We start from the raw sequence: 14,794 nt of genomic DNA, 5'->3' as shown, positions 1-14,794 counted from the left end.
CTCTTAGAGGAGTGAGTCTTAGTTTTGCTACAGATGGCACAATCCATGCATCCTTGTAGGTGCTGATAGGGTGCATTTGTAAAGATTTCTACATCTTGGGCAGCGTTATTCTTTAGCGTGGGGGCTGTGAAACTTACCGCTTCTGTCTTAAGTAAGGTGAAGTTTGCTTTAGAAAACTTTTTTACTGTGGTTTCCTTAGTTGGGGTGGTGGTGGGGTGTGGACATCCAGAGTGATTAGTTTATGGTCTGATCTAACCAGTGACGGGTTGACCTCCGGTGTGGAACACCTGTCGCCATGTTTATGATGACCAGGTCCAATATGTTTTCACCTCTGGTAGGGGAGTTTACCAGCTGATCCAGGGTGTTTGAGTTGATGAATTCCAGGAAGCGCTGGGCCTGGGAGTTTGTACTCGATTAGTTTTCCCTGTTAATGGTAGGGTAATTGAAATCGCCCAATATCAGGGTGTTCAGCAGGACCTTCATGTTTTCCAGTATATCCAGAAAGGTGGAGTGGTGGTCCTGGGTCATGGAGGTGATCTGTAACAGGCCACAATTTGCATTGCAGATTTGCCCGATGTTAGTTGCACATGGATGATCTCAGAGGTATCATGCTGTACCACTAACCTGGAGGTGTAGGTATCCTTGATGAATATGGATAAACCCCCTCCTTTTGTGTTTAGTCCGTGTTCTGTGGCCGAAACATGTGGTACGAGTTGTAGCCCAGTAGTGCTGGGGTGCTCTCTGCAGCCTTGAACCAGGTTTCAGTTACTGTACAGATGTCGACGTCTCCAAACTGAGGAGTGCTTCAAGCGCATACATTTTGAGATTTAAACTCCTGGCGTTGAGTAGCATAACCCTCAGTTTGTTGTTAATTGTGCTGTTCACGGAGGTGGGTTTGATTTTTGAGCCTTTCCTAAAAAAGGCACTATGGGGGTAGCAAGAGCCTTGGCCAGTATTCAAAAGCCTAGGGGTGACAGGTGCAAGCCGTCTCTTGCGAAGCAACGCGTTTTGTCGAGCATGTCGTCCCAGGCTGACAGACACTGGATCCCCTTTGAATGACACCAGAAGCTTAGCCAATTGTTGAAATTGATCATTTTTTCTTTATACTGAGGTATCATTTTTGGTGAGGGCAGGATGCTACTCAGGGTCAGGGTCATACCAGCCTGGGCTACATGATCAGAGAGCTCTTCCATGTCTCTTTTCATGTAGTCCAGGGAGGTACGTCTCAGGTCATTCACACCAACATGAACAATGACAGAGTCATATCTGTACTTGTTCTGGAGTGACCTGAGTGCTTGTGTTATGTGGCGGATTCTGGCTCCCGACAGGCAGCTAACAGTAACCTTCTGCTTGTCCAGCCTAGTGAGTGGGACGTCTGTGTGCCTGACTATAGAGTCACCTATTACTGGTGTGTTAGGTATGTTATTTCGCCTTACGGGCTGTGATTGTGCGGCACACTTATTTTGTGTTTTATGTGTTGTCTGGTTTGTGGTGGGAGGTGCAGGTTGTTTCGGTGTCTGCTTTGGAGTCTCTGATGCTTTTGCAGGTTTTTATTTAGAGCCTCCGAGTATGATTTTGTGTATTTATGTGTATTTTTTTACCAGTGCTGGTTTAGTAGGTCTGTGTGTGGCTGGAGGTGTAGTGCAAGTGTTAACCTTCTCCTCTTGACTGTCTGTTCCAGTCTTGGGTGGAGACAGCTTAGCCTCAAGTTTGGCTGTATAATTGCATCTCTCGCATATGTTAGTGTTTTGTGGTAGGAGGAGAGGGTTGTCTGTGTACATGAGGCAGTTGTAACATTGCCTCAGGATACCCAGATTCACCAGCTGGACTGGAGAGTACACCTGAAATTGCCCTTTGGTCATGCCTGAATAGTAGGGTGAGGTGCTTAGTCGCTTGGTTAGTGAGGGGGGTGAATAAAGAGCCTTGCCCTGCTGGGCAATCAAGTGTCAGGGTATATTAGTGCTTGCTATTAGGTCCGACCAAGTGCTGGACTGTAGGATACTTTTTGAGTGCTTAGGTTGAGAGTTAGACTAGTTTCAAGGGAAAAACTGAAGAGGAGACTTAGTGGAGCCGGGATTAATTTAACCCTAGCTAACCATTTGTCTAATGTGTGACTCTGAGCAACTCCTTCAATGACACAGTGCTCCTGGCTCACTCCTGAAAAGGGGCACTTCTGTACAGTTGACTTATCCGGTTAATATATAATATATGCTTATAAAATAAAACTACTTTGCTGTAGTTTAGAAATGTACTTCACTGGAATTACCACTGTCATTACTTACCATACACTTGTAGGCTGTAGTCTTTCATGGTGTTCCCAGCAATGTTGGAAGCCATGCAAGTGTAGGAACCAGTATCAGATTTTTCTGCACTGGAGATTTGCAGCTGTCTTCCTCCAGAAAGCATCCGAACTCTTCCTTTCCTGTCGGTCACTAAAGGAAACCCTTAAAAAAAAAAAAAACAGACAACTCAATATGCAGCTCTCAGTTGTCCAAAAGAAGCCAAGATTTTTACTGTTAGGATCAGGAATATTCTCTGCATTCCTCCAGTCAGTACTCCTCCCTCCATTTGGGAAACGTTGCACTGGCTAATTGAGTGGACTGGGTTAAAAAATACAGTCCTTTCTGGTTCTCTCCTACTCTGAAAGATAATCTGAAAAAGCAACCAAGATGAGGGAACAGACAAAGAAGGCACTGTTTTTTAACTGTATAAATTTCTAATGGAAAGGCAATCTAAAACATTTTAACTAATAAATAATACAAAACAGTTCAAATTATAATTCTGCTGTTTTTGACAGTGTTGAGATATTGATGCAACAATGTACTCAAGTTCATCAAAATAAATTTTTTTTTTTACTGAAAATGGATAAGCTTTTTTTTTTTTTTTAAAAAACAAGAAACATCTTTATTAAATTATCATGTATGCCATAGGCCATGTTACATTTACATGAATGACAATAAACCATGGCGACACAATCTCAGTTGCAAACTGTGCCAACACAACTGCAGCTGCAAACATTATACATCACTTTCAACATATGCAGTCAATGTTAGTCAACCATTATATAGCTCACACAAATCCTGCCTTCTTTTAAACATCGTTCCTCCTCTGCATGTACTGATCCCACTGTTCCCATTTTTTCCTATGTAATTTGCTCCAACCCTTTTCTGAAGATCCCAGTTCCAGTTCTTTTATCTCTGTTACTATATTCCCTACTTCTAGTACAGTTGGTTTAGACTTTGATTTCCATTTTCTACTAACTGCATTTTTGGCAGCCATCATAATTAGACCCAGCAAGGCCTTACTATGTCTAGGCAATTCCGAGTTTGCATTATGACTCAAAAAATTATTTCCCTAGTCACTCCAACTTGCTCACTCAGCATCTCTGACAGAGAAGCCTGCAGGGAATCTTTAAATCTACCAGCTCACTACACTCCCAGAAAATATTTTTCCACTTATCTCTTTCTGCCCCATCACACCTCCAACATTTGCCGTCTACCTGAGGAAAACTCTTTGAAGTCTGCTTAGGTTATAAAAATACTTATGTAAACACTTATAAGCAAAGATCCAAAATCTTCTAGATTTAGTTGCACATTTGGGAAATATGCAAATATCCCCCCTTTGTTTCTTTGTGAATTGCTTATCTAATCTCTCTTCCCAGTCCTTCCTTATGTCTTCTGATTGATTCTTATAGTTATCATGCAATATTTTATATGCTCTACTGATTATTCCTTCCTTTCTTAATGGCAACTTCTGTTCTAGATTATACTAAAAACTCTACCAGTGCTGGTCTTTTGTTTAGGACTCCCTATTTCTTTCTCTTTGCCTATACTCTGATATCAATCCTTGCTATGGAAGGCAATCTTTAGCCTGCAATCCCAATAAGTTTTGGCATCTTCCCATTCTATTACCTTTCCCTCTCTAGTTATTTGCTCCTAGTACCTTGGTTCCTTTGCCAGTTTTCTCCAATATATTCCCACCCCCTCTTGCCTATTGTCTGTATCCCTAATTGCAGTCATCCCTATTGGCAGAATCTCTTTTCTCCATTCCCATGTTGGCTTAGTTCTAAAATGGATAAGCTTCTTAAAGTCATGGATACTTTCTGTGACCACTGATGTTTCCCTGCTGTGACTTGCACGCAGTGCAGGTGATCCTCCTTATTAGCCAAACAGAATCAGTCTTTAAATGGGTCAGATGGAATTATCTAAGTAGGCCTACTATAATGCCAATCAGTTAGTTCTGTTACCTTTATTAGGTTCATGCACAGTATACAGATCATTAATATTTGCAAACAGGAAACAGCATGTACCGAGGCATCGGCACATCTGACAGAACTGGTGACACTTTTATTGAGTGTCAATTAGTTAAAGTCACAATTCTTGAGTTGGGGTTATAGAAATATTCCCTTATCACTGAGATGGATTAACCTCACAGTTAGTAAAGTAAAAGATTTGGGGAGAGGGGTGGCAGGCAAGTGTGTCTCCACCTACAAAAATGCTTATTTTATTTTTAATCAGTAATCTTGTTATCATCAATTTATTTACGTATTTATTTATTTTTAGTTTTCTTGAGCATAATGTTACTGCACTTGAAGTATTAATATATATTCCAAAAGAAGGTGGTGGTATGGGTTTGTTTGCATCTTCCCTTGCCCATCTTCGACTCATATCGCCCTCTCTTTATTTCAAGTGTCAGAAATAGGCACCCTATGTTTATTGGCCAGCTGCTTATTAACTTTACCTGATGACATAATTTTGGGCTGCCAAGAATAGTTGCTTCCTTTAAATACTTAGTGCACCAAAACTGTTCACCTTCAGTATACAGTAAAAAGTGGAAGGATGCTCACTAACAATCCCAGTGCTGTTACCAGTCATCATACACAATAGTAAAATGATGTAACTAAAAAAGATATCAAAAACTACAATTTATATGTGTGCTGTCTTTTACTTTTACTAGAGAACTCTGTCTTCTACACTTTTTTGACTCAAATCTACCAATTTGAACTTTTTTTCACATAGAATTTAAGAAAAATGAGCAACTCACCATTCTTTTTCCAAGTGAGACTTGGAGGTGGAATCCCACTGGAATCACAGATCATACTCACAAGACTCCCCTCGATCACTGTGGATTGGGAAATGTCTTCGGATCCATGAATAGTTGGAGGAACTGTAAGGAATACATTAATTCATTTAATAAAAGGAGCCATACTATTAGCTGTGAGTCATCTTCTCCTGACTGGTGCATAATATATCAACCAAAATTTGAAAACTGTAGCCAGTCTAACCTCTCTCTACTTGCTTTCTGCAAATACTGCAGTTTCTGTCCATAACACATTTTTATATATTTACTGTCACTGCAACTCTATGGCTGCTGTCTTACAGCTTCTTTTACTGTATGCTGATGCCACACATCACTGATCTCATTAATGCACTGTGTGGGATCTGTCTGTCTGTCATAGTTTCTTTATCCTAAAAACAACTAATAAATAATAAACATAACATGCTGGGTCTGTTTTCAGGCGTAGTCTAGGAAAACATTTGGCAGTGAAAAATATAAATGGACCAAAAAATAAAAACAAAAAAAAAAACAGTAAATACTTTTCCTATATAAAACAGAGATATGAATATGTTTTCTAGACTATGAGCTGCTATTTAAGCCATGTATGTAGTCAGTACATATAGTCTATACTACAACCATTCATTGTTGACTATAAACTGATGCAGCTTTCTAGGATAGAGATGAAAACAGCTTACAGCTTATCATTTCAGCGTACGTAGCCTGTTCTGTAACCTATGGTGGAGCAGAGGGGTAAATCCCATGCAAACAGAATCAACTAGTGACTCGGGCATCTAGCAGGACTAGCCCTGATAGAGGCTGGAGCACAGATACATCACCAAGCTTGACAAACAGGAAGGCTAAGGAGGTGTGGTTACTCTACAGCCTGGAACAGGCACATCCTCACAGACCACTCTTTGCTGCTCATCCTAAAGTAATAAGGATATCACACTGGAGATTAGGGCTTATGAAAAAGTACTGGCTCAACATTCACCATTTATGACTCTGTTGGCTCTGGCTATGTTCTATGTCTCCTTCCAGAAGCCACAGTGAATGCCTCAGCCAAGGGATAATATCTGTGGCAAGTAAGGATATCCCAGTCCTCTTCCCTTCCACCAAATAGTATCTTGGAAGAGGATAGAGCCATGAGACAGAGACAAGCAGCTGACAGTCAAGCTGATGAGTGCCAAATAATTAAATAAATAAATAATGTAATGTGAAAGCAAAAAAGACAAAGAACACCTAATACAGCTGCTTGACTTCTTTGCTCTTTATAGCCCTGCCTGGCAATAAGCATATAATTAGAAACCTTACATTCTGTGCAGATCATTATGACAATGAGCAAGACAGGCAAACTCATGTGTACAGAGTGCTTACACATTTCATCAAAGCAGACACCTATGGAAACACATGCATTTTACAAATGATTTTATTAAATCAGCTTATATTCTTTCAATTTGATATGATTTTTCCTCCAGCACTACTACTACTATGACATCCCATTGCCAACCGATCAAGGATGCATGGAGACATCCTCTTACCAATGCTCACACTTCACTAGCTCCTCCATCTGAACTCCCCATAACAAGGTGTTTTCTGCTGTGCCTCCTAGGGTTAGGGATTTCTCCCTTAAGGAACAGGAGACTTTTTAGTCACTGTTATGTACCTGGTGCTGGTTCAAAAAAGGAGGAGAAAAAATGGAGATGAAACATTAGCAGAAGCCCATGTTCCCATTTTTTTTTTATATTATACCCTATCAATAGAACAATGAGATGCAAACTTCCTGACTTGCTAAGTGTCAATGCACTGTGTGTTCCCAGCCATTACACAATACTCACCCCTCCCCAGTGGGAAAGAAAGATGCCTGAGACGACCAGTCAGTCTTTTACTGTCTATCCAACCCTTCAGCTAGTCAGGGTCATTACTAAACCTTGGTGTGCAACGTGCCAGCTTCCATATATGTATTCTTTACAGAATTAACTCAAATGCACATGTTTAATTTTATTTACTGCACAGCCTGTAAAAACTGCCTGAGCTGGAATAATCAAGACATATATACACATAGACACATATAAATTAGTGCAAATTCCTCCAATTATATTATAACCATGAGGTTGTGTGACATAAAAATTATATAATTTATAATAAAACAGTGGCTGAAAAGGGACTTTGGTTAAGAAACAAGCATACAAACAAAATAAGTAAAATACTTCAGCCCAGCAATCTTTGCTCTCATAAAGTTAGCCTTTTTGTAAGTGAACAAGCACCTCCAGTTTAAAGTGCAGTGTAGTAGACAAACACCCATTAGCTGTAAATGCTGCTTTTTCTAGGTACCACTAATCCTCAGTAGTATATGTCAACTCAAATGAAAGAGATTTATTTTCGAAAAGCACAGAATGAGTGACTTCTAAACTCCTACCAATACTTTTTTAACACCTTTATTAAAACCTTACATTGTATACAGTAATATAGCTAAACATAGTGACAGAAAATAAACCATATGAAACAGTTCTCATTCTCTTGCATTACACATTTATGAATTCTTTTTAACAATTACTTATTTCAACACTACATAAATTGCTCATTTCCTACCTTCCCTTAAACCACATTCCTTCTTCTGAATATTATTCTGCATGAATCATTCCCAGAACTTTCATTTATTTCTATGTAGTTTGCACCTTCCATTTTCTAAAGACCCCCACCATTATTTATCTTCTTTACAATATTCATTACTTCAGTTATAGATGGTGTGAAGATTGGGTAGAGATGGGTGGAGAAATGTGAAGACTGGTAGTGATGGGTGAAGGCTGCCAGCCTAGTCAAATAGAATTTGATACATAATTCTGGCATTTGTAAATATAAATGTAAAATACAGGCTTGTGTCTTAAATGTAAAGAAATGCTGTTTCAACAATGTGGCAAACTTGCCATCTGCTGTAAGGAAAACTAAGTCAAGCATTTCTTATTGGTCCTTTGAAATTAAAATTACTTTATGTCTATTCCTTTGAAGTTAGAATTTGGAGTCGATGAGTCTGGAGTAAGCATCCTGCCTATTGTTTTAAGGCTAATGTTAATGACCAGAATTTACATGTGGAATGTCCTTTATTGCTCTAAGTGTAAAAGAATGTAAATGCAGTTAATGTGTAGCCTGGGAACTCCAGGAAGGGGGAAAAAGATGATGTAATGTTTATCAGAACTGGAGTTTCAAGTTAAACAGTGTGAACCAGAGATTGTTAAGCATTTTTGTCTTGATATCCAACCTATGCACTGCCTGTTGTCTTAAGTAAATTATCTTAGAAGTATGTTTTCTTGTAGAAATAGCTAGGACTATAAAGATTAGACCAAGTGTTTTTCTGTTATGTCAGAACTGTACTACGGAATTATTTTAAGTTTCTGTGTGATCTATGAACTCTTGAATGGCACTGTGGTGTAGTAGTATTGTCTTGTGTTTTTAGTATTTATTATTAAAGATTTTAAAAACCTTTTACCTGTGGCTAGTTAGTGTAGCGATAAGTTAAGCTCTAGAGTACATTGCATATTTATAGAGTTTATTGTAAAAGGCCACTCTAATATGCCTTGACTGATTAGTCACACTTACCAATTGGATAATAATATTGCACAGTAATAACTGGACACCCTTTTAAGGGCCTTTGGGTAGCTGACAATTATTAGCTGGTGGTGGCAGTAATTACTACCGTATAGTCTGGGTATAGGGGCACAGCTGGAGAATCTGTGTCAGCCTTTCCCAGGAGTGTCTGTGAAGTTGTATAAATACTTATCTCAAAGTGTGTGTGTGTGTGTGTGTGTGTGTGTGTGTGTGTGTGTGTGTGTGTGTGTGTGTGTGTGTGTGTGTGTGTGTGTGTCAGCTACTTGGGCAGGGACATGAAGCACTGGTTGGACAGAGGGGGTACTGGAGGTTTTAGCTTGTCAGCTAGGCTGAGATCTGGACCCAATAGCTGTGCCAGTGGGAAGTCTTATTGGGGACCTGGGGAGCAAGGGAGCAACCAGCCCCAGACTGACTGTGATCTCTGTGTGCACTTAAGGGAAATTGTACTTTACTGTGTGCATTTGTTATCCTTTCCTCTTATATGAGATGCCCTCTCTGGTGTTAGTGGTGAGGATTGAGGCTCCTTGATTGCTGGGCCAGGGCACGGCCATCAAAGATGGTTTAGATTTTAATTTCTGTTTTCTAGTAATTGCTTTTTGGTACCCAACAGCATTAAACTTAGGCCTTGCTATCTCAAGGCAATTCAGATCTTATGTACCAGCACAAAAGAATCATTCACTTAGTTACAACCATTTGCTTCAACATTTTTGAAACTCTGAAGATGTTGTTTGTCTTTTGGCTTTTCCCAGTTAGGGGTTGCCACAGCGGAACTCCGGTCCACTAATGATTGGCAGTTAGTTTTTTTTATGGTGTCGAGTTGCCAGCCCAACACCCAGCCTTCAACGAAGGCACACCCATTCAACGCATGTCTTTCGAACGCCCACTCCACCGCGGGGAGGACATGCAGACTCCACACTTAAGGCACTCCCAACCCAAGCCAAGAATCGAACGGAAGAACCTCTTGCTGCGAGGCAACAAAGCTACCGCTGCACCACCGCGGCTATGAAACTCTGAAGATAATTTTTAAAATCTGCAAACTCATTACATTCCCAAAAAAATGTACCCTTTAAATCCCCCTGTCCTATCAATCACCAGCATTTGCTATCTATCTCAGAAAAAAATTCTCTGAAATCTGTTTTGGTGTATAAAAATACCTATGCAAACACTTACTTCCTAGCAAAAATCCTACACCTTCTGAAAGCATTCTCCACCAAAACTCCTGAACAGTCTGGCAGACAGCATGATAAAGATGTGGAAATCTGATGCTTCTTTTCACTACACTGTGTGCAGAACGTAGCAAACTTAGTATTCTTAGTATTACTATACTACACTTGGTGGTTACAGGTATCAAAATGCCTGGCTCTGAATTGTCAGATGACAACTGCTAATCAAAAATTGAAAATACGCACAGTATATAAAGTTGAACTTTGTTTTTTCTCTGCCATGGGCTGTTTGCATTAGCAGTTTTAATTACTTACTTTAGGAGTAACATTTTGATTGTGCAGATGGGCTATAATTCCTTTGTGTTTGTCTTACTGTTACTGTTATTACCTGAAAAATCCAGTGAGAGATATCGCACTGCCTCTTGCTGTCAAAACAGGCCACCTGCTAAGCACGTTTCACAAATTCTTAGTTCCATGTAGTATCCAAAGGGCATACCAAATTTCAAGTTTAACATCCTCACCACCAAAACAAAAGGAGTTATGTGTACATCCTGGACCTGGGGAGTGAAATATCTCCTTTATTACAGGTTTTAATAACTTTGTTCACACCTGTATCACTCTAGAAATTTTATAATGGATCCCATCAATGCTGTTAAAACACTTGTTGAGGCAAGACATCATCAATCTAGTCCAAGCTTTCTTTACTGTGACAAGGTCTTAGAATAGGAGCTCAAAATGGGGGTCTGACAACCCCCCAACAATATTACTCTCTTTCAGCTATATATGAAAACAGCAGTATACCTTCTTCCAGCCATACAGAAAAACAAAATATAACCTTATCTGTCATACTGCACCAGGTAAGGTCAGTTATCTACAATTCCTATCTTGTTCTGAAGGTATAAAACAGATGCAAATACCCATTCCATAGAAAGTAACCAATCATTTTAGCCCAAATGTGGGCAGAATAGCTTGGAGGTAAGTTTTAGATTCTGAGTGCAGCAAATATTTGATGTAAGAACAGCTGAGTTTCCAAGTTCACTGGTCTGGTCGTGCAATTTTTTTGTAGTTTGTACCTGCTATGACTGATAAATTCAAACACGTGATCACCGCTACGGATTTAATTTCAGGTACAAAGTACATGATCAGATGCTCTGCCTACAGAGGCAGAACAGATATCACACAGCATTTACTTGAAGGTAGACTGAGACAAAACATATATTTGTTCTGCCCTTTGAGTGCCTTAATATTCTATCTCCCTTCCATACTTATGTTCCACTTGATCCATTTTCCACCAGTCCCATACCTTCTTGAATGCCTCTGTAGACTCCCTCTCCACTCCCCATTCCAGCAGTCTATTCCATGGGCACAAAACTCTGTTTGTAAAAATATACTTTCAAAGATACAGGAATTAGTTAGTCATTACAGTCTGCTGACTGTGCCCCGTCCTTCCCCCCTCTGTCCTTCTTGTTCAGAATGACCACTTTACATCACCTTGACATGATCTCTTGCACCAATAATTTCACCAATCTTTTCAGGTTTCAAATGAGAATAAGTCTAGCTCATTTAGCTTCTGGTCACTTTCCTTACCTTACATCTTAGGTGTCTTTCTAGTAACTTTTCTCTGAATTCCTTTTAGCAGACTGATGTCCTTTCCCCCTTATGATGACAAGAACAGCACATATTACTCAAGACGTGGCCTGGCCAAGGCTTTGTAGAGTGGAAGCATTACCTTTTTGCTTCTGGAATCTATCCCCATGAGCTTGGCATTGTGTTTTCTACAGGCAGTGCCCTCTCACTCAGCTATCAGGAATCCAATCCAGGTGTGATCAACTCCAATAGATCCTTTTCCTTCACTGTTACCTCAGTTTTGCTCCTTCTAGCCGCTACTTCACACACGTGTTGCTGTGATACAAATGCAGTACTCTGCATTAATTTGCAATGAACTTCAAATGCCACCCTTTTGACCATTTGTTCAGCCTTTCCAAATCCTTCATTAGAATCTTACCCATATCTTTCACTATTGCACCTATCTTTATGTCATCAGTAAAGAGGCTGATCCTGTTCTCTATTCCCTCAGATATCCCTGCGATAACAAATATAAATGAGATATCAGGATGATCTGTCTGTCTTTGTTCAGCTGAAATCCTACTGCTGAACTGAACCTCCTCAAAAAGAATGTTTTTTGAGAAAAAATGTAATGCTTTACAACAGAACAGCCACAATTGTGGTCTTCTGAGGTGGGTTAGATGTCCATGAATTTAGATTTTTTGGAACTATAGGTTGCAGCCCTTTTTATCTGTAGCATCCGCCTGCCTTGAGTAATATCTTCCCAATCATACACAAAGAAGGCAGGACTGCCTTCAATTCTGCATTATGGTGGGGGAACTAGGAAGGCTGGTAGTGTGTGTGAGGGGGTTATGGTAATTTTTTTTTTTTTTTGGTAAGATGGAAAGGAGGTGCTATTAAGTCATAGCTGCTCCCTCTGTTTTTCATGACCCTACTATCAGTTTGCCACTTATTTCCAAATTTGCCCTTCTTCCTTTTTCGGGCTTTGTTCTTGTCTAGCTTGGGAGGGAAGAACCAGCTTTTGTTAAGGTAATGTCTGACATATTTGGTTTTCCTCTTCTCTTCCAGCTTATTGAAGACTTCTGTGTGTAAGAGGTCTACAAAGAGACTCCTTATCCAGAAGAGCATCCAGCTGTTCTACTTTCACACATTCTGGTAGGAGCTGAGTTCTCTACAAACTCAACAACCCCCCCCCCCCCAAAAAAAAATCCTAATTACCTCTCTCTGTCTCACAAACCTGAAGCAGCTCCTCTGCAAGATGCATCTATAATACTGTAACCACATTTCATAGAGTGCCTGACAACCTGGGCACTGAGGTTACATAAGTCAAGAATCTCTTTTCTCAGGCCCTTATCCACTACCTCCTCCACATTTCTGTCCCAGTGGATCAAGGAGGGACTCCTGAAACCTTTTTATTTCAGACTAACTCATGGCCTGAATGGCCACGATAGCTGTGATGCAAGACTTTTTTCCAAATTGACTGAGTATTTTACTCTCCCTGTCATATGAAACTGGATTCACAGCTGCAGTCACACTGGATCCCTTTCTAGAATTCATGGACACTGTTGCTGGATTCAGAACAGGACATTTATACAGATGTTTGTTGGAGTCATGAGCCCTACAAAATGATCTGGCTTCATGATAGCAGGGACATGGGAATCATGCTGCAATAATACAGAAGAAAAGGCATCATTCAGGACTTCTAACAATGGCGGTATGTCCAGAGGCCTTGGTTCTGGCAGGCCCAGAGACTGTCTGCACCTGATCTGGACTTGGGAGAACTCCTTGATTTCCCCCTTTTAAGTCTCCTTCATCTTGTGAAAGATCTCTCCAAAAGACAGATTCTGAAATGGTGAGGCTGAGGAAAGGGTGTCCTCAATATCAGATTCCATATTAAAAGACTGTGTATATCTGGTTCATATAATCCAGCTCCTCTACCTCAGCATCTGGGGTATTTAATTCTGTCAGGGAGAAGGCTCCCTTTTTCTTTTAACAGATGGAAACCTTGACATAGAAGGTTCTTCATAGGATGACTGCCTAGACTTCATGAATTCCATGAAATCAAGGGACACCAATAAGAGATGGAGTGGTGGATGAAGCAAACTGACCTATAACTCTATGTGTCTTGGGTCTGTGCTTGGGCATGTGGTCTGGTCTGAAGGCCAGAGGATACTGGCAGATGTACAATATTTCAATGAGGTCTATACAAGATTTCAATGCGGTCTACCTTGACTTTTTCCTGGACAATGGCAGAGAGATATCACCCTACCTGCAACTGATAATTCATGCATTGGCACCACAGTCCTGCAAAGTTGCCCCAGCAGCAACAAAAACTTGACTACTTCAGTTCACAAGGATGGGTTAAGGTCCAAAGTCATGCTGGCCTCCACAGTTGTCACATCAGAGGCCTCAGTCAAACAAGGTCCCAGATACAGGGGCTGCAAAGGCACTCCACTAACAATGGTACCCTTGAGCCTAGGAGAACATCTGAATCTAAAGCAGTGTTGTTGGCCACCAGAACCATCTTCTCCTTAAGGGATTTTCCTTTCTTTTTCCTGGGGTAATCACAGGGAGAGCTGGCAGATGCCATGGTGGATCTAAATAAGATGGCATATTTCAGGAAAAGGTACTTTTCAAGGGATTCTGCTCTGTGTTTGATGGTTGGCTGACTGAAGAAGACAGACTGTGGACTGTAGCACAAGAGATCTAAACATGACACCAGTGATGTCCCATCTTGACATTAGTAAGGCAGGGAGTCTGACAAGTCTGGAGGGAGCAGTTGAAAGATATAAAATTTAAATCAGCCATCAGGTTTCTGCACGCAGAATCCCAAGAGTCAGTACTACAGCAGTAAATTACAAAGAACATCTCTCTTTCTTCTGTTTAGGGCTCCTGTACTTGGCTCAACAGGAATATCAGAGGGGCATTGTTCAAGGTTGGGATCCCAGTATATTCTACCTTCTCCACTGTCCTTCCTTCTTTAGGCTTCTCCCCCTCTGTCTCAGTGTGAGTGAACACCACCCTCTTCTTTTTCTTCTCTGGGTTTCTTTCTCTCTACAGCAAGTATCTCAGAACAAAATGTATTTGCAGTTTTACTTTTTTTCCTTGATTATACAAATGTGTATCCTAGTCTTCCTTTACTTGAAGTTTCTGTCTTACACTCCCAGAAATTACTTTAGAACTCTGACCAGATATCATTTTGTCTTCTTTCACTCCATTAGCAACTAGCAACTACTTTCACAACATTCTACAACCAAGATAACATAACTGAAAACAACCTACTGTATATCATACCTACTTATTGTAGAAGCTGAATAAGCCATTGCTATCATCTTCCTAATTTCTAGGCATTAATATGCCTTACCCATCACTACTCTGTCAGACCACAATACCACTTCATTATA

At 40.3% G+C, this 14,794-nt stretch overlaps 1 protein-coding gene across 1 annotated transcript in view; it reads right to left on the bottom strand.

Annotated features, from left to right (window-relative positions):
• HMCN1 (hemicentin 1) overlaps positions 1–14,794 on the bottom strand; it is a 5,606,893-nt gene that overhangs the window by 2,141,204 nt on the left and 3,450,895 nt on the right. The window contains exons 43-44 of the mRNA XM_044085314.1: positions 5,044–5,166; positions 2,283–2,444 (exon numbers count right to left, since the gene is read on the bottom strand). Coding sequence (XP_043941249.1) covers positions 2,283–2,444; positions 5,044–5,166 — 285 coding nt within the window. The remainder of the gene's footprint in view (positions 1–2,282; positions 2,445–5,043; positions 5,167–14,794) is intronic.

The sequence above is a fragment of the Protopterus annectens genome, chromosome 10.part0 (assembly GCF_019279795.1).
Source record: "Protopterus annectens isolate FY-2018-M chromosome 10.part0, PAN1.0, whole genome shotgun sequence".
NCBI classification, from domain to species: Eukaryota; Metazoa; Chordata; order Ceratodontiformes; family Protopteridae; genus Protopterus; species Protopterus annectens.
This window is presented reverse-complemented; position numbering and strand designations above follow the sequence as displayed.